At 40.5% G+C, this 26297-nt stretch overlaps 1 protein-coding gene across 9 annotated transcripts in view; it reads right to left on the reverse strand.

Annotated features, from left to right (window-relative positions):
- The window catches only part of RBMS3 (RNA binding motif single stranded interacting protein 3), a 919857-nt gene that overhangs the window by 554739 nt on the left and 338821 nt on the right, over window positions 1–26297 (reverse strand). For 2 of the 9 annotated variants that reach the window (XM_073333385.1, XM_073333383.1), the window contains exons 1-2: window positions 3619–3813; window positions 3037–3238 (exon numbers count right to left, since the gene is read on the reverse strand). The exons of 6 other annotated variants lie outside the window; for them this stretch is intronic. In XM_073333385.1, coding sequence (XP_073189486.1) covers window positions 3037–3111 — 75 coding nt within the window. In that variant the 5' untranslated portion in view covers window positions 3112–3238; window positions 3619–3813. Of the gene's footprint in view, window positions 1–3036; window positions 3280–3618; window positions 3814–26297 lie in introns of those variants that run through there. One more of the 9 variants, XM_073333384.1, reaches the window with a different exon arrangement.

The following is a 26297-nucleotide window of genomic DNA, read 5'->3' on the forward strand; positions in this document are numbered from 1 at the left end:
AAATAGAATTCATAACATGCCTAGAATAAGCAAGTTCTACTCTCAGGACTTAACTAAGAAAGTTCAGACAATTCAAGCTAATTCAGTAGTGAGCCAGTTTCATGACAGAAAGAAAAAAATACCTTTTCTTTCAATCCCTCTGTTTGTCCTTACGGGACATATTAAAGACATTATAATCTCCTTTACAAAACTGAACCTTTTAAAATTTTTGAATTATAGTGGGTTTGTATGAAACAGCCATTAAAGTTTTAACTTCAGTGGTGGCATCTTATAATTAAGATGCTCAACTAATTTGAATAATCAGACTGTGTGTTTCATGTTCTGCATGAGGCATTTGTAAAACCTGAGACAATCACCCAAACATGTGGATCCTATTCTTCTATTTAACATTCTTTAGACCATACAGTTATTAATGTACACCATTATCGCTTAACAACATGTTAGCTATATTAGAAGGTACAAATGTGGACTATATATCTTGTGAACTTTATTCAAACCTGTACAAAACCCCTCCAAAAAGCTGTGCTACACAGTACTATTGTACTTTTTCAGAACAGCTGAGATTAATTTATAGTGTGAGCAAAGCAAAAGCAAAGCACTTGATCTGAGAATGTGAGGAAAACATTTAAATTTCAGAACACTGTATATTTAATGTCCTGTTGCTCTGTGCTTTATGCATTGAACAAAAATGGCCCCAGAAAGCCTAAAATTCCTTTATATGATTTTAAGTTAATGCATTCCCCATTCCCTGTGTATGAATATCCAGATATGAACACACATTCACAGCTGAATTCTAAAATTTTGTTTAACACAATAAGCAGCATAGTTTCCAGAAAATAAAACAGTTGTGAATTTCATAGCAGAGTTGAAATCATACAGTGGTATATGAGTATGTGTTATCGTGATAACTGATACAGTTCTCTATCATGTTATTTGATTACCCAAATATTGGCTTTAGACATAGAATGGATCTAAATACTCTAAAATGTCCCAGAAGCTGATGGCTAGCTTTAAGATAACAAAATCCAGATGCTGCCTGTCTGCACTACTCTAAACTCTTTAGGACTATAGTACAGAAATATATATGTGTGTATTTATTTTATTACTTAGGTTTGAGAGAGAAAAATTAATGCCATATAATATTACAAATCTACAATAAATTTTATCTACCCTTGCAAAAATAATGCTTGTGTTCAAATGTATATTTACACTCACATGCACACACATACAACTTTTCACAAGAGTAGATAATTTTATACTCTATAACACAATAGATAATTATAGATAATATATAATTAAGTAATATTAATTTATTCTCCAAAACCTTCAGGTTAAAAAGTCATTGTGTGGAAAGCATTGTCACTTTCAACTGGATCACAAGGCTAATTTCCCCAAAAAGCATATTTTACAAAATAGAAAGGGAAGTTAAAAAAAGAGGACTGGCAAAATTTAAGTTACATGAGTAAAAGAGATGTCCAGTATTTCTCATCCAGTACTTGACGCTATTGTTCTTTCAAAAAAATATCCATAAAGTGTTTCATGTCTTTCCTCAAAACCTGGCATCGGTCTGCATCCCCAATCCTCCAAACAGTTGAAGCTACAGCCAATATTGCAGTCAAGCTAGCAACGGGATGCTGCTGCTGCTGCTGCACAATACGGACTAAATGGTCACAAAGGTAAAATGCTATTTGAATCGACCTTGAGGGGGAAAAATGGTGAAACAATTACCCCCCGCCCTGCCCCCAAAATGGGTTGTTCTCACACAAAAATGCTGCACAGTATAGTTAGAGAAAGCACACAGCAAACAAATGAGAGGTAATCATGTTATGAATTACAAGGCTATAATCACATTGAGTGGTTCTGGTGTCATCACAACTCCAGCCAGCCTTAGTCTCCATTTTCACAATTAGTTAATTTATATAATGCAGGGGTCTGGCTATAATCGTTAACAGAAAAGTAATTTTATTGGCAAGGAAACGTAACTTGGCCTTTCAATAATAACTAGCTCAACATGTTTGAGACCAAAAGTAAACCCCCCTCCCCAAAGTCAGATGTGTCCTATGTGCTTAAAACTGCCATTTAAATTGGGGTGACGTGTGTTTGGGGGCTGGAGGTTACTGGGTTTTTTTTTTTTTTGGCTTTAAAAAAAAAAAAAGAATGTTAGTTCATTGACTCAAACTGTTAAGCTTTGGCTGTGAGGTTGCACTTTTCTTTACGATGCCCTAACTGGTTTGCAAAGTTGTTTTTGTTACTGGTTGCAAAAGAGACCCTTTTGGGCAGCAGATTATGGTACAATGTCATTAGGGAAAAACAAAGCATGATTTAACTAATTAAAATCCAGGTGTCATGGACTTCATTCAGTCTTGTTGGGAGATGCAGACTGGCCTTCCAGGGCCACTGACATTGAAAAAAAATGAAACCATGTTTGGTGCTTTTTCTGAGAGTAGCTACTATCTATTTCTAGCCCTATCAAATGTAACAGCATGCAGCCAGATCATTCTCAATATTTAATGCAACATTAAAACCAGTTCAATACATCAGAGCAAACTCCAAAAGATTTACAGTAGGTTAGTGCCTTGTCCACCCCAGAACCACACAGCATCTCAGACTTCACTGATTAAAAGTTTCAGTATCCACTGCGTCTCTGCTAATGGCAAAATGCTTTTGAATGCCAAATAAATTGTACAGATCACTGAAACCGTATTTGCATGCCTGATTCTGTCCAGAGCGATCTCCAGCCTATCGCATCATCATGTATACTTGGCTTCGATAATAGTAACCACATTTATTGTGGGAAGAAGGGAGTCAAAGGGATTAACTAAAGATAGTAGTCAACATAAATAAATAAATAAATAAATAAATGCATAAACCCTAACCTTCCTGTTTCTGGCTATTAGCTCTGCCTGACATGATACTGAATTCAAGGGGAAAAACAAACAAACAAAAAAACCCTGTAATTTATGCAACTCCACCACCCATCCTTCATATGATATCACATTAACACTGCTGGACAGGCAGGGAACTGCTGTACCATACCTTGGTTTGGAGATAATGAGGGTAGTAGTAAGTGTACTGAGGGTACATTGGCTGCTGTTCCAAGCGTTTGCCCATGTAGCTGGAATCTTTCTCTCCGATGCAGGGAACTCGTTGACAGGGTGTAGTGCCCCAGGCCTTTCTTCCTCTTAAACCACTATTCCTGACAGTACTGATGAGGCTTTCGAGACTTCCTTGCCTTCTACTGCTCACAAGGTCCAACACAGCAAGAATAAAAACAAAAACAAAATATAGTAGAGCTAAAAAAAAAAAAAACCAACAAAAAAAAAAAACCTTGCCTTGTTCCCCCCCCCCCCCACCCACCCACCCACCCACCCACACACGCCCTCCTGCACTCAGGATACAGCGTTTTCCTTCCTAGCCCGTTTGTCTGGAGTAATGTCAATTGCCAGTGTCTGTAGGGGAAAAGTCCTGTGAGAGAAACGAGCAAGACAGTGGAACTCCAACCCGCTTTTCCTCGCTCTCTTCTTCCTCACCCCAACCCCCCTCCCCTTTATTATTTAAAAAATAAAATAAAAAAAATTATTATTTTTTTTTAAAAAAAAGCAGCTTTCCACAGCCTACTTGCTGCTAGCCCCTCTCACGGTGTGACATGGTGTTCAGGGCTTGGCTTGTCTTTCATTCAAACCCCCTCCTTCCAGCCGGTGTGGGTGGAACTACAGCGAGCCTCTCCCTCGAGAAGCAGACGCAGTCCAGAAGGCTGCAGTATTTCCTCCAAGAAGAGACCGCCTGCTTTTCTCAGCCCCTGCTGCAAGCGAAGTCCCGATTCCCTCTGCTGGCTATCTCGGAAAGCAAAGCAATTTTACAGCAGCGCTTGCCGGTGTAACTTGCACCCGGGGAACTTCAAATACCGGCAGTGGATTCTGCACTTCACAAAGTCACAGAACAAACCAGCCAAACAGTAAACCAGGAGCACAGAATACCTGGGACCCAAAGAAATTGCTGCAAAGGATGAGCCTTTAAAAAAAAAAAGCCTTTGATATTTTGTGACGCTGTTAAAAAAAAAAAAAGAACGAACGAACCCACAAGGTCAAAGAATCTATTAGGAGATCAGCAACAGATTCTCCAACATGGGATTGTTTTAAGCAGAAAACTAATTTGTACAATAATCTACCGCCGCACAGAAACAAACAGGGGGTAAAAAGGGCTATGCATATTAAGTGTTCACTTTGACAGATCCAGTATATTAAGACTTGTTTCAGTCATTTATTTAGATTTATAACAAAGTGGGGGAGGGGATCACCTCTCCTGAGCTTTTCATGACTTTCATATAATTTTAAAAATACCCTTCATGAGCCTCAGATAATCCATCACACCATCCCCTGGCAACATCCCACAGCACCCAGAAGTACCAGTCACACACACTTGTACCATGAACCTTACCGCTGCTCCCTAAAAGCCAGAGTAAAGAGACAGTGCTTGCAAGAGATTCAAGCTGATTCTGACCAACTTAAGCAAAAATTTTGAATATTATATTATCTGAAGGGACCTGCTTTATATGTATATAAATCACCTGTAACGTTTCTGGGCACTGTACAAATAAATAAGTAAATATACTGTGTCTTATTGTGTGTACAAATCCCAGGTTTAAATTTTAAAATCACGTATTCCTTTGACACATCATTTAATTTGTGGATCTGTCTTTAGTGGCCTCACTATTTTCTTTTTTTTAATTTACAATTACTGGGCAGTGGTTTCCTTTGTTTTTATTCAAATCATATGTAATATTTCAGCAGGATTGTCAGCTGCTGTATTATCAACCAAATTGATTTTAGAGGGAAAAGTAGATCTTTAAAGGGACACTTCTCAAGGCTGGTAAGGTCTAAAATTAGACCTGCCAGCTGTGTTTTGGTTTGTGGGCACACACTTGCATGTGATACAGGCATGCAAACATCACATTCTACTCTGCTTTGTCAGACTGCTGTTCTTGTAAGCAAGCATGGCATTAAGTTGAGCAAGGATTCATATACATCCCCACAGCCTGCCAGTTACACCAGCAAAAAAGGACAAAGTAGAGAGGCAGAGCAAAAGTGTGACACACATGTGTGAATCACTGCAATCACAGAATGCATGGTTTCACTTCCTCAGTAGCTATTTTTTAATTTTAGTACTTAAACAGCACTCTGCGTCATGCAACGGAAGCTCCTAGGTGCTGAGTTCTTTCAAAAATCTGGCTCCAATTGTGGGAGCTGAGCACTTGACAATCTGCCCCATATCTCCAAAGCACTGTACAAATGTTAACTGTTAATTCTCACAACACTCTTGTGAGATGAGTAGGTGATTTTTATTATCTCCATTTTACAGATGTGGAAACAGACTCAGAGAGGCTAAGAGCTTGATCCTGAAACACAAAGTAGGTCCAAAAAGGTTTCTGAAACTGTGATAGCCGTATATCTATAGCGAATCTGACTCTGGAAAGCCAGGTCGGGGAAGAAAGCCCTGGGTATCCTGGAGTAATGGGATGAAATCATAAATGTGAAAGATTAAATATAAAAGAAAAAACTTCCTGACTGAGATGAGATCAATTTAAATGTATAATAGACTTTCCAACATTCATAGATCTTTTTTTAAGGCGAGAAAGAAGTATTTTGATCATCTAGTCTGATTTCCTGCACACAGGCCACAAAATTTCACCAAATGATTCCTTAAAACAAAGTACAGGAAGCCCTATCACAAACACTGAAGAGTAGATTGGACAAAGCACTGGAAAAATATATAATACTATAGTAAAGAAACTTGTAATGGACTATATAAGGTCTTTTCCATCTCTAATATCTGTAATGCTAAGTACAAAACCAAGTCATGCTCTAATCTGTACAAACTAAGCAAACCATTACTAGTAAATTTCCTGTTTCTGCTAGATAGCAAGTATTTACATCAACAAAGTGCTTTAATGCCATTGGTATTTTCCACACAAATTAATGTAGTCCAGACATATTTTGGATGAAGACATAATTCTATGGAGTAATTACTGAGTTTTAGGTATATATTCTCTAATTTTCCACTGGTAAGAACTTTCAGTTGCAACTGCTAGTGCTCTGCTAAAGCAGCACAAAGTAAAGGTTCAGAAAGGTTCGTGAAAGTGTGATAGCTATAAAGCTAGAGTGAAACAGCCATTATTAGCCTAACTTTTAAAATCTCAGCCACTCTTTCTGACATCTGTTTGTTCATGGAGGTCTAGCTGTCAGCTCAAACTCAACATGGCTAAAACAGAGCTCCCGGGGGTGTGTCTACACTGCCATTAAACACCTGCGGCTGGCCTGTGCCAGCTGACTCAGGCTCACAGGGTTCAGGCTAAGGGACTGTTTAATTGCGGTATAGATGATTGGGCGCAGAATGCAGCCCAAGCTCTGGCACCCTCCCACCTCGCAGGGTCCTAGAGCTCAGGCTCCAGCCCAAGCATCTACACTGCAGCTAAACAGCCCCTTAGCCCGAGCCAGCTGGCACAGGCCAGCTGCAAGTTTTTAATTGCAGTGTAAACATACCAGTCGTCTTCTCCCCAAGCACTCCCAGCTATCTCCTCTCTTGATCACAGGGGACAACGCCACCATTACCGTGCCTGTCACTGTGGCCCATAACCTGGGCCTCATCTTCAACTTGGAGCAGACCCCTCTCAAGGTCCTCACATCCAGGCTACACCTAAATCTTGCAGATTCTTTCTGCATAAAATCTCTAAGGGCACGTCTACACAAGAACTTACAGCATGGCAAGCTGGGGTATTAATCTACAGAGCTCCAGTGGGCCATGCGCTGTCTGTGTGGCCCCTGTCGTTGCACATGACAAGTTCTCTAGTGAGCTTTAACCTACTGCTGTTTCAAACCACTGTACGTCAGTGAACACGAGGAAACTTCTAGTCCACCGTAGCAGGACAGTTAGCACATGGCATGCTGGAGCTCTGTAGATTTACACCCCAGCCTGCCATGGTCAGTCAGTCCCAGTAGACATGCCCTAAGATACAGCACTTCCTCTCTACGCAGCTAAAACTCTCCTCATATCATGGCTGGGCAATTGCAACATCCTTGACAATGCAATCTTGCCCTCTTCCTACCCAGAGTGCTGCTGCAAAGAATTTTCCTAGCCTGTCGCTTTGGCCATGTCACCCTGCTTTTTGCATTCCTCCGTGGACTCTCTCTTCTCTGTCATATCAAACATAAGCTGCTTGTCTTCACCTTCAACACCCTTCAAAACCTATCATTCACTACTGAAATATCAACTCCCACCTCTGATTGAGGAATGACGCCTGCCTCTCTCTCTCCTACATGTTAAATGTTCAAGCAGGCACCTTTTTGCTTTCTCCCAGGCAGCCCCTCCCGCTTCAGAGGAGCTCCCTGTAAACATACACAAAGCTAACACATTATCCACCTTTCAATCCCTCCTTAAAACTCTCCTTTGCCGTGAGACGCCTACAAAAATACATGACAACAGTCAGGCTGCTAGTGTGCTTAGATCGCTGCCGATCATGCTGACCAGTATTGTCTCGCTGTTCCCTTGTACTCCCCAGTTGGTCTGTCTCTATCCATCTCTTGTCTTTTGCCTTATACATGGTTTGTAAATTCTTTGTCTTTTTGTTCTCTGTTTGTACAGAATCTAGAACAATGGAGCCCTGGCCCTTGAGGAGGGATTCTAGGCTCTGTGGTGATAAAAATAAACAATAAGCAGCAGCAACCGGCATAATGTAGAGTCAGTCAAGACAGGATTAGGTCTTGAATCTTTTCTGTCCTACTGATCAGCACTATTTTCCGTGCACATGGCCATGAGAATGTAGATGCTGACTGGTTTAAGTCCATGTCTATATGTACAGTACTACAGCAGCGAAGCTCTCCTGCCAGCATAGCTTCTGTGCACCTGAGCACTTATGTTGGTGTAATTTATGTCACTCGGGGGGGAGGGGTGGAATATTCATGCCCCTGAGCAACATACATTTTGCCAACATAGGTTTTGTCTACACCAGAGCCTAAGACACTGTGCAATTGTGCTCTCTTTACAAGCTAACCTACCTACAGTAACTATGGACAAAAGTCCTATTGCAAGATCCACCTGGAGAGTGCTTGATTTAGAGCCCATGTATAAGATACAAAAGGTCATGAGTTCCCTGCTCTGCCACAGACTGCCTGCATGACCATGGGTAAGTCACTTAGCCTCTCTGTGCTTCCATTCTCCCATTTGTAAAATGGGAATAATAGTACTTCCCTACCCCAACAGGGGTGTTGTGAAGATAACTACATTGACAACTGTGAGGCGCTCAGATACTGCCATAATAGGGCTCATAAAAGTACGTTAGACTAACAGACTAGTTCAAGACTCAAAAAAGTCTCAGAGGATCAGATCCTGAATGCTTTTCCTATTGAAGACAAAGGCAAGACTCCCACTGATGTCAAAGGCAGAAGAATCCAGCCCTCAGTGTTTCAGTCCCTCTGCATTCTTCCCAAGCCCATTACATTCCCCATTTCTCCTCTAGGGCAGAGGACCAGTACAAGTTTCTCTACTTAAACTTTACAGGGGAGCTGTGAGCAGAGTAGCCACACAGGGGTGCCCGCATCCTACCTATATGCTGTGGAATGGATTCCTACCACAGGCCCACACTAAAGGGTGGGAAGTGGGAAGGAGGTGGCACAGGCGTTCACATTTACATAGATCCAGTGACCTAAACAACCTGCTTAACCAAGGCAAGCTGGGTGTAGCTGCTATTCCAGGACCTCTGTTAACTGGTCTGAGAAGGTGAATTTCAGCTACCTATCCTCTCCATATTCTCTGTGTAGAGAGCTGAAACATTCAAGCTTTACACAGATGGAGTAGACCTCACTTAGTGCTGGATCCTACAAGATGCTGAGCACTTTTAACTCTCACTGAAGTCAGCTCATCATTGGCACTCAGCACTTTGCAGGACTTGCCCTTAATCATGCGACACAGAAGTGAAGGGAATCAAAATGGGAATTTGATATGAAAGTGTGGGGGTTGTGAGAGAAAGGAAGGAAATTCAGTATTGAAAGGAAAAATGCAAATAACCAGCCAAAAAGCAGCCTCGGATAACGCTGCCTCTGAAAGAATACTGGTGATGGAAAATGGAAAATTTCCATTTGCAAAATACAGACATCAAAAAGATCATCTATGACTTGGGAGCACACTGTTTGAATAGATTCCCCTTCATTTTCTGGCCGGCGCATTTGAATAACTGAATCCACTTGCAAGCTGGAATAGCAGTTTGCCTACCGAGTGTTAAGTATAAATGCTACACAAAAGAAAAAACAAGCTGTTCAATCCCAATAAGCAACAGCCGACTAACTTCACAACTTTCTTCTTTCCTACTGGATGCTCATTATCAACTCAATAATGGAGCTAGTCATGAGAAGCTGGTAAGCAAGCCAAGTTCCAGGGCACCTGAAAAGAAATTACCATACACATCACCCAACGTGGGGGGATTTCACAAGACATACAGAGGAAAAAGAATATCTCCAAGAGGAAATTTAGAAATAAAATAAAATACACTGGAACAATCCAACTGTAAATCTGACAGCTACATAAATTCTGAGACAGACGCCAGAAGAGGCACCATCTTACTGATATTAACTCAACCAAAGCCATGTTTGAAAAGCTTGAAGCAGGTAAAAGCTAAATGGCGCACATGCGTGCGTACACACACACACACACAAAGAAAGAAAAAGCTTCTCTTGGGAGGCAGGGATAGAGGAATTAATTTGGTTTTTCACTTTATAAAATTTAAGTTTTCCCATTTATAACCAGGTAGGTGAAGAGAAAAGAAATGTGAAAAAGGATGCTCCCAGCAGGAGAAAATAATTCAGTAACTTTCTTATTTGCTAAGATGCAGTTCTACACACACACACTTTTTCAAAAAAATAATAAAGCCTTGTGTACAAGAAACTACAGTTTTTAGCTTTTAACACAAAAGTCTTGTTGATTTCCACCTACCTGAATCAAGGAGGAATTCAAAGAAATTCTAACCCCCTGCTCCTTAAAAGCAGAAATGTGTATTCCGAGAGCATTAACTTGCATCAAAACAATGTCAAAACTGTCTACGCAGGAACTAGAGAAAAATGTTCTTGTTTAGCAGCAGAAAGACAGCTGCCAACAACTAAAGAAATATAATAGGTAAAGAAAAAAAACCCAACAATTATCTTGGGCTTACATTTTTGACACGGTCTCTGCTTTTATTCTTCTCTATTTACTCATCAAAGCTATTTTCAAAGGAGACTATAGTGGTGCTTGACAGCTTGTTTACAATGGGTTACAAGAAGAATACTGATTTATTTCTAGATCTGTCAAGTTATGCAGTCCAGAGACCTTAAAACTATATCTATGAACATAGAATCTTGCTATTTAATAGTTCATTTATCAAGCTAATTTGCTTTAATGTCACTGACTGAAATTCTAACAGCAATACATACAGATGCTACCTATCTCATGATAGACAGAAGACTTATAAAATTTTTAAAAAAAAGAAGCAGCAGCAGAAAAAACAGAATCAGATAGCCTCCTTGACCTCTACTCTTAGAGGTAGGTGACCCTCCATTCACCGCAAGGTGGCACTATTCTGTCCCCCCCACACACACTTTCTTTGGGTCACTTGAAGGGTACCCCATGGGCCCAGGATCCACATACAGGAAAAAGGGGTAAACACATCCTTCTTAGCCTACATGATCTTTTCCATAAACTTCTGTTGCTGGGGGCTGCTGAAGGCAGGCTTGTCCCTCACAGAACAAGTCTGATAGAGCTATGCTGCCAGGGAAGCAAGCAGAGAGGCACAGGGCCTTCATGATGATCCCTGGAGATCAGTCCAGGGCAAGGAGGAGCCACACAATATTTTCAAGGAGAGGGAAAACTCCACCCGTCTCAAAAGAGTAACAGAGCGTAGAGGTGGAAACATCCAGGTTGAGATCCTTGTGGATATTTCCTCACCAAAGCACTCCCACTGGGACTTTGGATCTAGCCCCAGAAATGGGATATAGAATAAAAATGACTACATGAGATGCTGGTGTTGCCAACCTTCACACGTTTATCTTGAGTAATGGGAATTTAGCCCCTACTTTGTGCCAAACAGGTATGAAGCTCCAGCATTCATGGAATGGGAAAATCCCTGCTGACTGGCTGCCTTCCCCACTTCCTGGGGAAGAAAAGACAATCAGAGCTTCTACAGGAGGCAGGCAGAGCTCTCCCCGCCTCACTTCTCAGAAGCCCAGAGAAGTTTCTAGATAGGCGAGGGGGAGAGGGAGCACCCAAACCCCATTTTCACAATAAATGAGGGAGGTTGAGGGAGCTTAGGGTGGCTTTTGTCCTCCCTCCTTCCCTCTCAACCCCTGTTCCTCCCCAGGCCTGGGAAAGAGAAGAGAACCCTGCTTGGAGGTGTGCCTCCCCCTCCCCCCACCACCCAGGTCTGGGAGGGCGTGAGAAAGAAGAACTCCTAAAGCTGTCACCCCTTTCCTCTCTGGGATTGGGAGAGGGCTGTGAAGATCCCCTGGAGTTATAGGAAGAGCAAAGATGTGCTGGGGGGCCAGGGACAAATGTGAGACTTGTGGGAGGAAACAGGGGTACAGGGTTTTTGTGTGGCTGTGTGGACAGAGTTGCTGTGGGGGTTTCAAAAACTGATCTGTGGCTGGGGATGCATAGTTGACTGATGTAGCGATGTGCTGGCCAAAATGGTATTTCTCACTGCCATCACTAATTGGTATAAACTAGCCATACTAGTTGTCACACACACATTGGTGATGAGGGCAAGGAGAGTTCAAAAACATCAGAAGACCGTTCAAAAACATTTTTAACTTATGACCATTCGAGGTAAAGTGGCCCATTAACACCTCTGCCACTCTACCTTGAAGGGTCCCTTAGAATATGGGCGAACTACTTGTTCAACCTCGCATTTAGCTATGGCACTCAGAGTACCTTTCCCAGACCTGAAGAAGAGCTCTGTGTAAGCTCAAAAGCGTCTCCCTCTCACCAACAGAAGTTGGTCCAATAAAAAATATTACCTCACCCACCTTGTCTCTCTAATATCCTGGGACCAACACGGCTAAAACTACACCACGTACAACACTGAATCTAACTTAAAGAGAAAAGGAGTACTTGTGGCTCACTTCATCGGATGCTGTAACTCACAAAAGCTTATGCTCAAATCAATTTGTTAGTCTCTAAGGTGCCACAAGTACTCCTTTTCTTTTTGCAGATACAGACTAACGTGGCTGCTACTCTGAAACCTGAATCTAAACTTGTGACTTTGGAGCTTGCTGGGTTAGCAGTACTGGAATACTGTCCCATTTAATTGGCCTTTAAGTCTATCTTCTAATACTTTAGCACTTAAAATCAACAAAGCTCAAAGATTTCTATTGACTGTGCTGTTTTTCCATGTTTGAAGAACAGCAGAGAATGGCAGAAGGAGGGGCAGGGCGTCTTCTGATTGATTCACATAACACATTGATTTCAGATAACACAGTGAATTCACCCGAGAACCTGGCTTCATTGATACCTACTTTTTGCTAATATTTTCTGACGGATTCACTCTCTAGTCTGAAAAACAAAATTATATGATCAACAAATTGTAGTCAGCCCAAAAAGCTCCTTATATTGAAGGAATAAAGTTATAGGCAAACATCCTTTTCCTCTATGATCTAACCAATACAATAAAAATAATAAATAATAACACTGCCTGTATCTTCTCTCTATAACTCTTCACTTTAAGGATCTCAAAATGCTTTACAACCATTAAATCAATTGAAAGGCATGAGAGAATTATGTCAGTAACAACCTGTGAGACAGGTGGTATTACGATGTGAGAATTTCCAGTCTGTAAGGGTGGTGGACTGGATAGTGTTTCCCTTAGGGAACTGTCAATGCTTCTCAAAGGCTGTCAAGGTTCCTTCCCCACTCTGAACTCTAGGGTACAGATGTGGGGACCTGCATGAAAACCTCCTAAGCTTACTTTTATCAGCTTAGGTTAAAACTTCCCCAAGGTACAAATTAATTTTATCCTTTGACCCTGGATTTCCACTGCCACCACCAAACTTTAACTGGGTTTACTGGGAAACATAGTTTGGACACGTCTTTCCTCCCAAAATCCTCCCAACCCTTGCACCCCACTTCCTGGGGAAGGTTTGGTAAAAATCCTCACCAGTTTGCATAGGTGACCACAGACCCAAACCCTTGGATCTTAGAACAATGAAAAAGCATTCAGTTTTCTTACAAGAAGACTTTTAATAGAAGTAAAGGAATCACCTCTGTAAAATCAGGATGGTAGATACCTTACAGGGTAATTAGATTCAAAACATAGAGAATCCCTCTAGGCAAAACCTTAAGTCACAAAAAAGACTCACAGACAGGGATAGTTATTCTATTCAGCACAGTTCTTTTCTCAGTCATTTAAAGAAATCATAATCTAACACATACCTAGCTAGATTACTTACTAAAAGTTCTAAGACTCCATTCCTGTTCTGTCCCTGGCAAAAGCAGCATACAGACACAGACCCTTTGTTTCTCTCCCTCCTCCCAGCTTTTGAAAGTATCTTGTCTCCTCATTGGTCATTTTGGTCAGGTGCCAGCGAGGTTACCTTTAGCTTCTTAACCCTTTACAGGTGAGAGGATTTTTCCTCTGGCCAGGAGGCATTTTAAAGGGGTTTACCCTTCCCTTTATATTTATGACAAAGGCTGATACATGGTAGACTCAATTGTAGATGAATGGACTGCAAGCTCTTTGAGCCAAGAGGAAGACTCATGAAGACAGTGGCCTGATGGCAGAGAAACACAATGTGAGGACCCCTGAAATCCAAGCTTGGGCCATACCAGTCAAGTGACACTGTAGTATCCTTTATTATGTTACTCATTACTATTCCAAAACTTTGAGAAAACATTACAATTTCAAAGTGATTAGAATATATGCCTTCCCACGATCATATTTCTTGTAGTAGCACCAAATTATCACAGATTAGCAAATATTGTAATCTGTTCCAGTTGCTAAACCATTTTTCTACAGTCTGAAAATGCAGTGTCACTACTGTAAGCTGTAGGGTGTTTGACTGATACTGTAGAATACTACAGCTCTATTTTATAAGGAGAGAATTTTCCAAATCCCACCTCTCTCATTCAAAGTCCTGCTTACCAGTGTCTTTTCTTCATTCTCCCAGTTTATTTAGAATCACTTTGTAATCAGGAAACATGAGATTTTTTTTCTTAAGGAAGTTTATTGCTGCAGGTAATGGAAGACATAAATATGCTGCCTGTTTATTGAGACCTATAAACATTTAAGAACACAGGCAATTAATTGTCATTGAGAGAGTAGCCGTGAACATGGAGGTTTTCTAGAGTATATGTGATGGGTGAACTGCAAGTTCACCCATCACATAGAAACATAGCCTAAGGATAATCAGGAACAATAGGCCTTAAAACAGGCAACTCAGTGAAAATGGCTCACTAGTGGGCAGGGTAGGGTTATGAATAGAGGTTAGCAGGAATAGATAGACCTCCAGACTAGGTTAAAAGGAGTCATCTTTTCTCCTAGACTAAGCAAGGTTTTATTGTGTTTTTCCTTTACTGAACCTGGTTTTGTTTAATTGCCAGCAATACTACTTCACAAATCAGCTTTTTCATGCATCATGGTTTAGTGGTTAAGATCCAGAACTGGAGGTTTGTCTACACAGGAAATTTACCAGCATAATTATACTGTATCATTGTACCTCTACAGTTTTACCAGCATAACTCCCCATTGTGGACATACTGGAATAATTATGCCAGTAAATTTCCCCACATGAACAAGCCCTAGGTATCAAGAAACCTGTGTTCTGTTGCCACCTCTACCTACTGTATGACCTTGAAGAAGTATTTTCCCCATTCTATTTTCCTTTCCCATTTTTGTCTATCTTGTCTATTTAGACTGGAAGCTCTTCAGGACAGGATCTTTTACTATATGTTTGTACATTATCTGGCACATTGGGGCCTCCCTCGATTTTGGTAGGGCACATAAGCACTACTGTAATACAAATTATTAATGTTACTCAGTCACGATTCTTGACAAAAATGAATGATGGAGCTGTGCATGGTCAGTTCAGGGTAAGTTTCACTACCGTGAAATATAATATTTTCCCAATTTTTTCCCCACTCTTCTTCATCTGCTACTAACACTATTAATTGTGAGAGACACCTCCCAACTCTCTCTGTCCCCTCCCCTTTCCCACCAAAGAGATTAAGTTTGTCCACCAAATGATTTGTTCACACAACTCTGGCTGGGAAAAAAGGCCAAAATCAGCCTTCCCAAACAATTTCAGTTCCTGAATCAGACTTTTTTTTTTTTTAAAAAAAAGACAGTACTCTACATTAATATTCTATTCTGGCCCAGAGCTGGTTAAAAAATGGCCTGTTTTGAAAATGAAAATGTAATTAAAATGTTTTTGTTCTTTTTATTTTGCTTTTAAAAAACAAAACCACAAATAACATTAAAACTAAAAAAAATTTAGTTTAATTTAATTTGGTTTAATTTTTGGTTTCATGATTTATGCTTTTTCCTCCCCACCAGCTCTCTCTCCCCATCTTTTCAATGTCAAAATAAAAAAAAAATAAAAAAAAAGGAAGGAAGGAAAAAGGAAGACAAAAGGAGGGAAATTAAGATTAAATTAAATTAAAAAGTGAATAAATAATAAAAAAAACTCTACAACAGAAATTGTTCAATACAAAATTTTTGCAAAAATTTTTAAACACAAGATCAATCCTTTTTAAAAAATGTGCAGAAAAAGGTTTTCAGGAAAAAAAATACCATTTTCAACTAGTTCTGTGTAAGTAACTGCAGTCTCTTTTAAATTGATCTGTCAGGGTAGGAAATGCAGAACTGCTTTTTGGGTTGTCTACAGTTCTAGCCAAATAATCCCTGTATTTATTCACAGATTATACCATAAAAAGTATTTTGTAAACAAAGAAAACATACAAGGCATAGTTAACCAGAATCTTGGACATTAAAAAAATGCTATTGTTTTCTTTCCCGCCTAAACACAATCAGGAAGGGAAGTGGAAAGCACGTGAAAACACTTACTTGAGGCTCAAGAGCAATGTTATCATCATGGAAAGTTTCTCATTGTATGAGAAGAGAAATTAAGTGTCTACTAAACACAGAATCAAAAACTTATGTGTAATGATTTTAAAACAAATGGTAAAAGAAAAGGAAAAATCTCTTCAGTTATTTCCTATCCAGCAAAATGAGAAAATGTCATTCTGGTTTGTGGAGATGTACATGAAAGGACCAAAAACATTTAAGGTAGTCCCCCTCCTCCTGGGGGCATAAACTGATTCTTCTTTTGCTCAACACAGTTGAGCAACACCCTTTTATATAGATGATGGCATTTTATGTAACAAATGGCTTCCAGCTACCACAGGACCAATGCAACCTGCCATGCAAAATTAAACTTAATGTCACACCAAGTTACTGTCCATCATAACCAAATAAAATGTATTGAATTGAATATGTTTGGTTTGGGAAATCTGTGTTTTGTCAGATGTGGTATAACTCATTGTCCATTATACAGTATCAAGCCCATTCTAGGCAGGCCATAGAATATAAATGTTCAACCTCCCAATCCCATACATGTCAACTTTCCAGAACAAGAATGATAGTGGATACATAACATATATACACGTTAGAGCTGGAGAGGAGGGAAGGCTACCACTTGCCTGTCAAAAGGCCAGGAAAATTCACAGTGGTCGGAGACTTTTCATTTACTAGAAAGAGTCAAATGCTAATTATGATACTTTTCCTTCCTTTTTCTCACTCACTTCCTCCCACCACCACCGTCAATTCACAAAGTCATCTTCATACGATGTGTTTTCCCCTCTCACAAATTCCTTAAATACTAGTTGTTCTTCACCCAACACCCATCACTCTTTAAGATGACTCTTTTCTGATTTGGCTTATCTGCCTTCCTTCCCTTATTACTTGGGCCAGGAATCTGGCAGCTAACTCTCTTAGGCACCTTCAAAAATTTCAGCCCCTTCTCTCTTCATGTTCAGTGTTTCCTTCTCCCTTTCTTCCTGGCCCATCACCTCTCCCAGCTGTCCAACCTGGAGTGACAACCTGGAAGACAGGATGGTGGAGAGAAATCGATTGGATGAGGAGCTGGAAGGGTGGGGGGGAGAATTCGGACTGGCTGGACAAGGAGCTGGGAGCATGAAGAGAACTGAGAATGGTAGGGAGAAAAAATTGGGAATGAGAGTTGGGTCAGACTGGGACTGCAGGAGTGAGACTAGAACTTCCTGGGCAGGAAGACTAGGGTTGGGTTGAGAAGCCTATGGATTTGAGACTGAGACTGGCTAGGGGAGAACTCGCCCTGGACGAGGTAGGAATGCCAGAGGGACAGGTTGGAAGAGACAGGCTAAGAGGGGTAAAAATTTGGGACAGATGGGCAGAAGAGTTTGAGCCCATTACAGGTTTCAGAGTAACAGCAGTGTTAGTCTGTATTCGCAACAAGAAAAGGAGTACTTGTGGTACCTTAGAGACTAACCAATTTATTTGAGCATAAGCTTTTGTGAGCTACAGCTCACTTCATCGGATGCATTCCCAATGAAGTGAGCTGTAGCTTACAAAAGCTTATGCTCAAATAAATTGGTTAGTCTCTAAGGTGCCACAAGTACTCCTTTTCTTTTTACCCATTACAGTTCACTCTGCTTGAGAATCATCCCTCTGTTGTCAGCAAGTATCTGTGAAATACACTGGCAAACACACTGGCATTCGCCTCTAATGCTGGTCCACACAGAGGATAAACTACTGTTGCTATCAGTTACTCCATTAGCTCAAGTGGCAAAGTTCTGTGTGGTGGATCTAAAGGTTCCAACCCAGCTGACGAACCGCATGGGTGTCAATATGATGCCACATGATGCAATTTGTTTTTTTTCAATTTGATTTTTCTAACACCTAAGAAATTAATATAGATTTGTATGTGTAAAGAAAAAACAAGAAGAATATGATCATGCAACTAAGGCTGTATCATAGCACAAGGGAGTCCATAACTGGAAATGTTGAATGGGAAACCTTAATTCTGGCATTTCCTAACTTTTGAGTGCTTCACTTTGAAACTTGAATAATGTTTCTTAACATAGATCTTTGTGTGTGTAATAGTATGTAAAATCTCCAGGTATTAGCTGCAGTCTTCACATTTCCTTGTACCTTTCAGATAACTTTCAAAATTGGACATGATAAAGTCATGGTTTGACAACCAGTAGACAAAGGAGCATGGCTTAGTTATCTCAGTCTCCTCCCTTGCCTGTCCCCCATAATAGCTGAGCCTATCTGAGATGCTCTTGCTGACAGTCCCCAAATTTCAACTATTGGGCTGGCAGGCAAGGCATTTTTTATGGGAGCCGTTTGGAGTTTACCTCCCACATTGGTCTAACAGAGCCCAAAGTAACCTTTCAGGACACAATGCCAGGCTTATCTGTCAGTCAGGCTTTTGGCCACGAGAATGTATTACCCATTTTCTTGAGCCACTCTGGGTTGACATTGTGTCAGTTATTTGTGTTGTAACCATCTTAATTGCTGTGCATTAATCTACAGATGATAGGCACGATTTGCAAACTGGAAAAATACATTGTTATGCAGTGCACAGAGTAAACACAGTATCCTAACAGTGTACATTTATGGCTAGAAAGAGCTAAGATTAATAAGGTTTGCCTTGTACTTCATGCAGAGACATTAAAGATTTTACCTAAAAATGTCAATCCTTATCAGCTGCTTAGCTGTTATTCCCAAACTATACTAATATTTATGTTGTTTGCAATGTTGTTGTAGCTGTGTTGGACCCAGGATGTGAGAGAATATATTTTATTGGACCAAATAAGTTGAATGAACTTGGTCCAATAAAAGATATTACCTCACCAACCTTGTCTCTCTAATATTTAAAGATATTCTGTAGAACTGTCCTGATTTCTTGTCATTCTAGCTACTTTGGGTCACCATAAAGCTGTTGCAAGTGTCTAAGCCTCTGCATCACCCTACCTGTTTGGAATTTGAACGTATACTGTGCAGCATCCTTCACTGTGGTATCTGCATGCTTATTTGCATGTGGTTCTTTTGGCATTAGGAAAAAAAATCTTTTTGCAATAATGAGTAGTCACTATTTAGAGTAAGCCCAGTGGCTCAGATAGCTGGGCAATACTCCAGTGTAAGACAAGATCAAAACTGACTTCACAATTCCAGGTGTCTGACCCCAAAATAGCCATCATGGTTTTGGTGGGGAAGAGACACTAATGTTAAATAAGAGCCAGGCTCCACTCTATGCACTTGTAATGGCAAATGAAGTGTGCCACAGGTGTAACCATGAAAAGCAGAAGATCATACAGGAGGAAATGGTGATTGATAATGAGGAGGCAAATGAAAGACCTCCCCCACTCTAGGTTGGACCTAGCCAGTCCAAGTTTTCACTCCTCAGGCTCCTGATCCCAATTCTAGTCTCCTTGCCCATGTTGAGCAACCTTAATAATAGGCAGTACCAGCAGTCCTGCTTAAAATACATATAAGTGATAAATATGTTTGACATATATTGAAATAAAAGGAAAGTAATGAATAACTTTCTGAAATGAAGATCTGAAATGGACTTGAGAGATCAAGGGGTTCGTATCCACACGAGACTCTCCTCACAGCTTATTAAGTTGGATAAATTGGTGGGGACAATGGAATTCTTTGAATTTTATGGATGTTTACATTGGAAGCACGAGCCATCATTTTTAAGGAGGTCTCTAGTACCTGAATTTACCTACGCTTCCTTTTGTTTTGATGAACATCATAAAGCTACCTCTATATCCGCTTTCAAATCCTTCCTCAAAACTCTCCTTTACGGTAATGCCTACAAAACAATTGACAACAGTTAGGGCTGCTGGTGTGCTAAGACCACTGCTTATCAGGCTGACCAATATTGTAAGCAATGTTCCCTCTAATTTTTGACAGGCCGTGTGCACAAAACATTTCTTCTGGGCAAATTTTTGACAGGCTGTGTGTGCAAAAAATTTCTTCCGTGCAAATGTTTGTGCTTCTGTGCAAGTTTTTGTGTGCATGGTGTTTCGCCATGTGCACAGGGTTTAGGATCTGTGTGCGCACGCACACGCGCACAGCTTAGAGGGAACAGCGATTGTAAGGCTGTTTATTCATACTCCCCACCTGTCTGTGTTCATCTGTAGTCTCATCTTACACTTCGACTGTATGCTTCTTGGGGTAAGGACTATCTTTTGGTTGTGTGTTTGTACAGCACCTAGCACAATGGGGTCCTGATCCATGACAAGGATTCTCAGGCACTATGGTAATACAGATAAATAATAACAGTAAATAGCTACAGCCATGTGAAAGGGCTGATTTGGAGTGACAACCCAGGTACATCCTCCTAATGAAACATTTTAATGGCATGGGGAGGAGTGTGCAAAGCTGCTTGCAAACATGAGGCCACATTCACAGCTAGCCATTATGTGGTCACTTGCGGAGTACAAACATTGGAGATGGACAGACGAAGGATACTCATATAGGTGAGGCACTGGACTGGAAATCAGAAGATCTGGGTTCTGTCCCTGACTCTGCCATTGACATCTTGTTAATCCTTAGATATAAGTATCTTCTGAGGCTAAATTAACTAATGTGCTCATGTATGTAGTAATGACCATCATAAACAGCCTATAAATTTAATGGCTTGACATAATTTTTAAGGTGCAGCCTCTTAAGTTCCATGAGGGATTGATTTCATGTTCCTTTGGGGATGGGAGAGGTGTCTGCCTCAGCTGATGGCGTAAGACTAATTTGGATCCGCCTCTGCTTGTATGGAATCTGGGAAAGCAATCATACATATTTTAATTTAAATTCGGCATCTGCCGACTGTCACAATAAAGGAGAACTTACTTTATTTACACAGTATTTTATTTTGTTTTTAAGATTGTTCTAATTATGTGGAGTCAGGATCTAGAAAGCATGGAGAAATGCAGATAGAAGAGGACATCTTTAAAACATGCAACTAAACTCAAGTCCTGAAATGCACTCCAAAACTGTACACGTAATCACTACAATCACTCAGACAGACCCCACTGTAGATAGCAAATAAAACTCATGTGTACATCTGGTAATTACATGACTAAACAAACACGGGGTAGGCAGCCATACAATTTGCAAGTAAACTCTAAGAGGAAGGGTTGTCCTGTGCTTAATGCACTGGACTGGGCGACACTAGATCTGGGTTCAATTTCCAGGTCTGTGCAAACCACTTAAAGCCTTGTGCCTCAGATCACCATCTTTACGAAGGGGATACTAATACTTCCTTTGCCCCATCCCTGTCTACCTAGACTATAAGCTGGGGGGGGTGGGGAGAAGAGAAGTTATTATGTGTTTGTACTCAAAGCTGGATCCCAGTTTATGGCCCAAGCAAATTATAATCAATAGTAGTAAAATCTACAGGTACATCTGGTAACTGCATGTTAAAGCAGGCTCTTTTGTATATAATTACCCAGTTCACAAGTAAACCCTGATTATCTGATCTCTGAATTATCTGAAGTATGAGAAATTCATATAGGAGCTGAAATTTGTTTGCCTGAAACTCCAACTATCTGGTTAAATGAGTTTGCATGTGCAGTTCTGTGCATGTATTTTACAGGTGCAACTCAGAGTCTATTTTTGAAAACTTGCCCCATTAAGAATACGCTCACTGGTAAACCAACCAGCTTGCAGAATATAAAAGCATAGCTGAAGTTCCTGTTCCTAGTGGTGGTTCTAGGTAAGCACCAAGTCCTACATTATTTGCAGTGATTTCTTCAAACCTTTGTAAGTTCTTTATTACTCATGAGTCAAAAGTTTCTCTCATAAACCACCATAAACTCCTTTGCTTTAAAACAATTGAGAAGTATCAACAGTATAGCACAACAGAACACTATTCAACAGTTTAAGATTGTTAAACCACAAAAAAGCATCACTCAACATAAAAGGGAGCAGATAAGAAGAAGGGGAAAATAAGGACATAAGCAAAAGCTTTCTGCTGTGTCTGAAACATAGGAAAGATCTGACTGTTTAGATCAGATGTAACAAAGCTAAGAAAACAGTAACTGTAGTTTCTACAAGAGCTGATAATTAAAATGCAATTACCTATACCAACAAGACGCAAGTGCATAAGTAATTACTGCCTTTCTAGGAAGCAGCCCTACTTACTGTATTGCAGTTATTCGAGCAAACGCAAATTCAGCGAATGGACAAAGAATCAGTTCAGGTATTACCCCCGATATCTACACTCCCAGAGAATTAACAGCCTCAGCAATTAGCAAAAGATTTTTTAAGGGGGAGCAGCTTTTTGTGGAGGCTGGGAAGGAGAGAAATGAAGTGAAGAGTAAGTACCCTCCTTCCTTGCCTCATTGGAACTGTCTGTGCTATTAGCTGAATGCCTGGGCACTGGGATGTCTCAGCAATGGTGAGGCCTGTGGTGAAGCAGCAGTCTGGACACTACCAATAAGTTGTTAATTTTGGCAAGTAAGCTATGTTAAGGCAGCTGCGGTGAAGAAAATGAGGCTGTAATAATATTGCAATGTAACATTATAAACAACATTCATAATGCCATAAACATCAGATACTTTTCAAAAGTATGCTACTGATAAAGCGAAAAAATATTGCCTCATATTTTATTAAGGCTGAGGATACAATGACAGCTCAACAGTAAACTGTATGTAACAATTACTCATAACAGGTTTTACAGCAGGCTTGGATAGTTTCTTGCTTGTACCCTTTTGGCATTCACTTTTTTTAATTGTAATGACAAGGGCATAGCACATATTCATTGCCATCCCTCTAACTACACATACAAGCCACGTTTCACTATCACATTTACCACTGTCTCCGATTGTTCCTGTACTGGTACTTTGTATTTCTCAATGAAATACATTTAACAAACAACATAAAAAAGGAAATCAAAATGAGCCTCAAATAATCTTGTTCAGGGCAACAGAGAATAATGACTGTGCCTTCAATGAGGGGCATAATTACAACAAGCTGTTCAAAGGAACTTTAAAAAGGTTTGGGGGCGGGGGAATTAAAAACTATTTACCTCTACCAAAGCAGAATGAATAGGGGTAATGAGTAATAACCCTGAGAAAATGACAACAAAGGGGAACATTCTCAGCACCGTGAGTGGGAAATTAATCAAGTCCCTCTATTGTTAACAGGTGTTACACAATAAATTCCCTGTGATCCACTCTGACAAAGCATCACTAACATAAAAGAAAAGGAAAAGTTTCAATAAGAAATAAACAAAAATAACACTACATCATAATAACATGGTAGCTTACACAAATATCCCAAGGCACTTCTCAATCCAACTCAGGCAAAATCATTGTCCAAGTTAAGTATCTTATCATATTTTGATTTAAAATCTTGGAGAGAGACAATTCTCTAAATTAAAAAGTAGGCAATGATTCCAGACTATGACGCATGAATACTAGATCAATTTGGCCAATACCAAATGACCTTCAAATAAATTGATGTAATACCTAATATGTTAATAGCATCTCCACACTGAGATGTACAAAGTTTTACATCTTGATTACACCTATTATACCTGCATTGAGTCAGTGAATATTCAGTTTAAGACAGAGGAGCATGATGCAGTTGTATAAACAGAAGACTTGAGCCAGAAAATCTTTAGTTCTAAAACCAGGTCCAACCTTGACTCTCGCGTGGCCTAGAGCAAGTTGCTGAACCTCTGTTCTAGTTTCCCCTTCTCTAAAACGGAGATAATACTACTTACCTATCAACCATACAGAGATGCCAGAAGGATTACTTACAGCACTTTGAAGAAGGAAAGTGTTCTGTATTTCCATTATTGAAATAATGAACAGATGTTTTCTCTCTCCCCCTTTGTAGATCAATTCCTCATCAATGCAGCAAAACAAAGATTGATTAATTTCACTGAAGAATAATTAGCACTATTAATATTGGATAAATGCCATTAATCTGATATTACAAATTGAAGGCAATTTTTCAATGAATCTTTGTTTCACATTCCCAGAGTAATCCACAGATAGCATACATTGAAAATCCTAGATATCTTCCATGATATCCTCTCCAGGTTAGTTGGGTAGTGAAGAAATAGCAAGGACCAAAAAAGCCCCATGAACAGCTGTTCACAGCATCATGTATCATATTCCCTTCTCCTTGTAAAGTATTATAGGACACTTAACGTCTGTTCTCTCTCTTCAGGGAGGGACTGTTCAAAATGCCTTACAACTCTGAAGAAGAAGATGGAGAAATGAGAGAATAAGTTTGTATATTTCTGGAAAAATAAAGATCAGTTTTTCACCAAAAAAAAAAAACAAAAAAAACCCCCCCAGCGTCTGAATAGGAAAATGATAATGCAAAACAAAGACTGATCCATGGGCCTAGTTCCATGCAAAGTTCGTAAGTACTAAATGCTACTGTTTAAGCAGAGCAATTAATGAACAGAAAAATCTGCCTTGTTAATAAAGTAACTATGACACAGTTGGATGAAAGTATTACACTTTATGAGATAAATATTTTAACCAAGTCTTCAAATTGTCTCAGGTAACTATAATTCAAAGGGGCAAACATGAAATGATCATTTTGCCTTTGTGTCACCGCTCCAATCCACGTACGTGACTGCCACCAAAAAGCTTTTCAGTGGCATTAAAAATCTCAGTCAAGTTGGTGGTGGGTTGATGCCAGTGGTGCTGTTGCCATTTGTGACACCTGTACATGGTACATTCAGCAGGGAGGGCAGCTAAAGAGAGGTGAGCCTCTGCAGTCCCTCTGGAATAAAGCTGATGAATTAGCTGGGTGAAGTAGGGAAACTTCGCATTACCACTGTACTTGTTCTATGGAGAAAGAGGATTTCAGCCTCCTGTGCCACAGGTTCTCAAACAGATCCATGCACGACTGGTGTCCCACACAGCACTTGTTAATGATTAATGGAGAGGTGGTCGGTGACATATGCTGCTGCTGTCCTTCTCGTCTCCAGAAGATAAATTTCATTAAAATAAGCCAAAAATACCTTAAATACTTTCCTAATATCACTTTGCCATGTAACCAAGTGATGTAGCTGCTTCAGGATGCTATGCAATTGTTAGAGGGGAGTTGGTCAGTACAAGTGTTCCAAATACAACGTCTCAATTAAGACAACATGGGAACTCTTCTTCTAGGCCAGAAGTGGACAAACTATGGCTCGTGGGACCCTCCTGCCCAGCCCCTGAGCTCCTGGCCCCGGAGGCTAGCCCCCAGCCCCTCCCCTGCTCTTCCCCCTCCCCTGCAGCCTCAACTCACTGCGCCGCCGGCAGGGTTGAATGGGGACAGCGGTCCCGGGGGGGCAGTCAGGAAGGGGGCGGGGTTGATGGGGCAGCAGGGGGCAGTCAGGGGCAGGGGTTCCAGGGGCAGTCAGGAAGAAGGGGTTGTTGGCATCCCAGGGGGGCAGTCAGGAATGAGAGGAAGGTTGGATGGGGCGTCAGAGGGCAGTCAGGGGTGGGGGCTGGAGGTGGTCAGGGGACAGGAGGGTTGGATAGGGGGCGGGGGCCAGGCCATGCCTGGCTGTTTGGGGAGGCATGGCCCTCCATACAATTTCGGAAACCTGATGTGGCCCTCAGGCCAAAAAGTTTTCCCACCCCTGTTCTAGGCTACAAGTTTGCCAATTTCTACAGGTACTATGCTCATTCTAAAAAAGAAGAAAATATCTTTGGAAATAAATAGCGTTTTTCAGCTCATTGAAATCAAAAGCCTTTAAGAGATCTTTTCTGTATAAGCAAGTACCATATCAAAGTCTAAAGGGGAGGATCTCAAAAGCACAAAATCCAGTTGACTTTCAATCGGAGTTGGGCATCTAATTCCCCTCTCTGCCTTTGAAAATCTGCCTCTACAAGCTTTCAGAGCTTTTATCATGTAGTTTAGTTTGTTTCTCAGTTAATGCAATTAAAAGTAATGTCACATAATTCAGATAATCATGGGCCTTAGCTAAGTCAACAGAACTATGATTTACACTAGCTGAGTATTTTCCCCCATATTCTCAAGCAAGAGTGCACATGAACTAAGTACACACATAATACTGCATAGTAACTTGCTCTTTAGAATACAAGCATTCTGATCCAATAACACAAAATCAATTTGTGTCTTGAAGCATGCATGTGCACACACACACACACACAATCTTGTATATTCAGACTACATGCTTAGAATACATACAAACTTTGTTTGTCATTCATGCTGAGCAGACAGTCCTATCCTTCTTTAATCTAATCAACTTCAGAGTGAT

Source organism: Lepidochelys kempii, chromosome 2, assembly GCF_965140265.1.
Source record: "Lepidochelys kempii isolate rLepKem1 chromosome 2, rLepKem1.hap2, whole genome shotgun sequence".
NCBI lineage: Eukaryota > Metazoa > Chordata > Testudines > Cheloniidae > Lepidochelys > Lepidochelys kempii.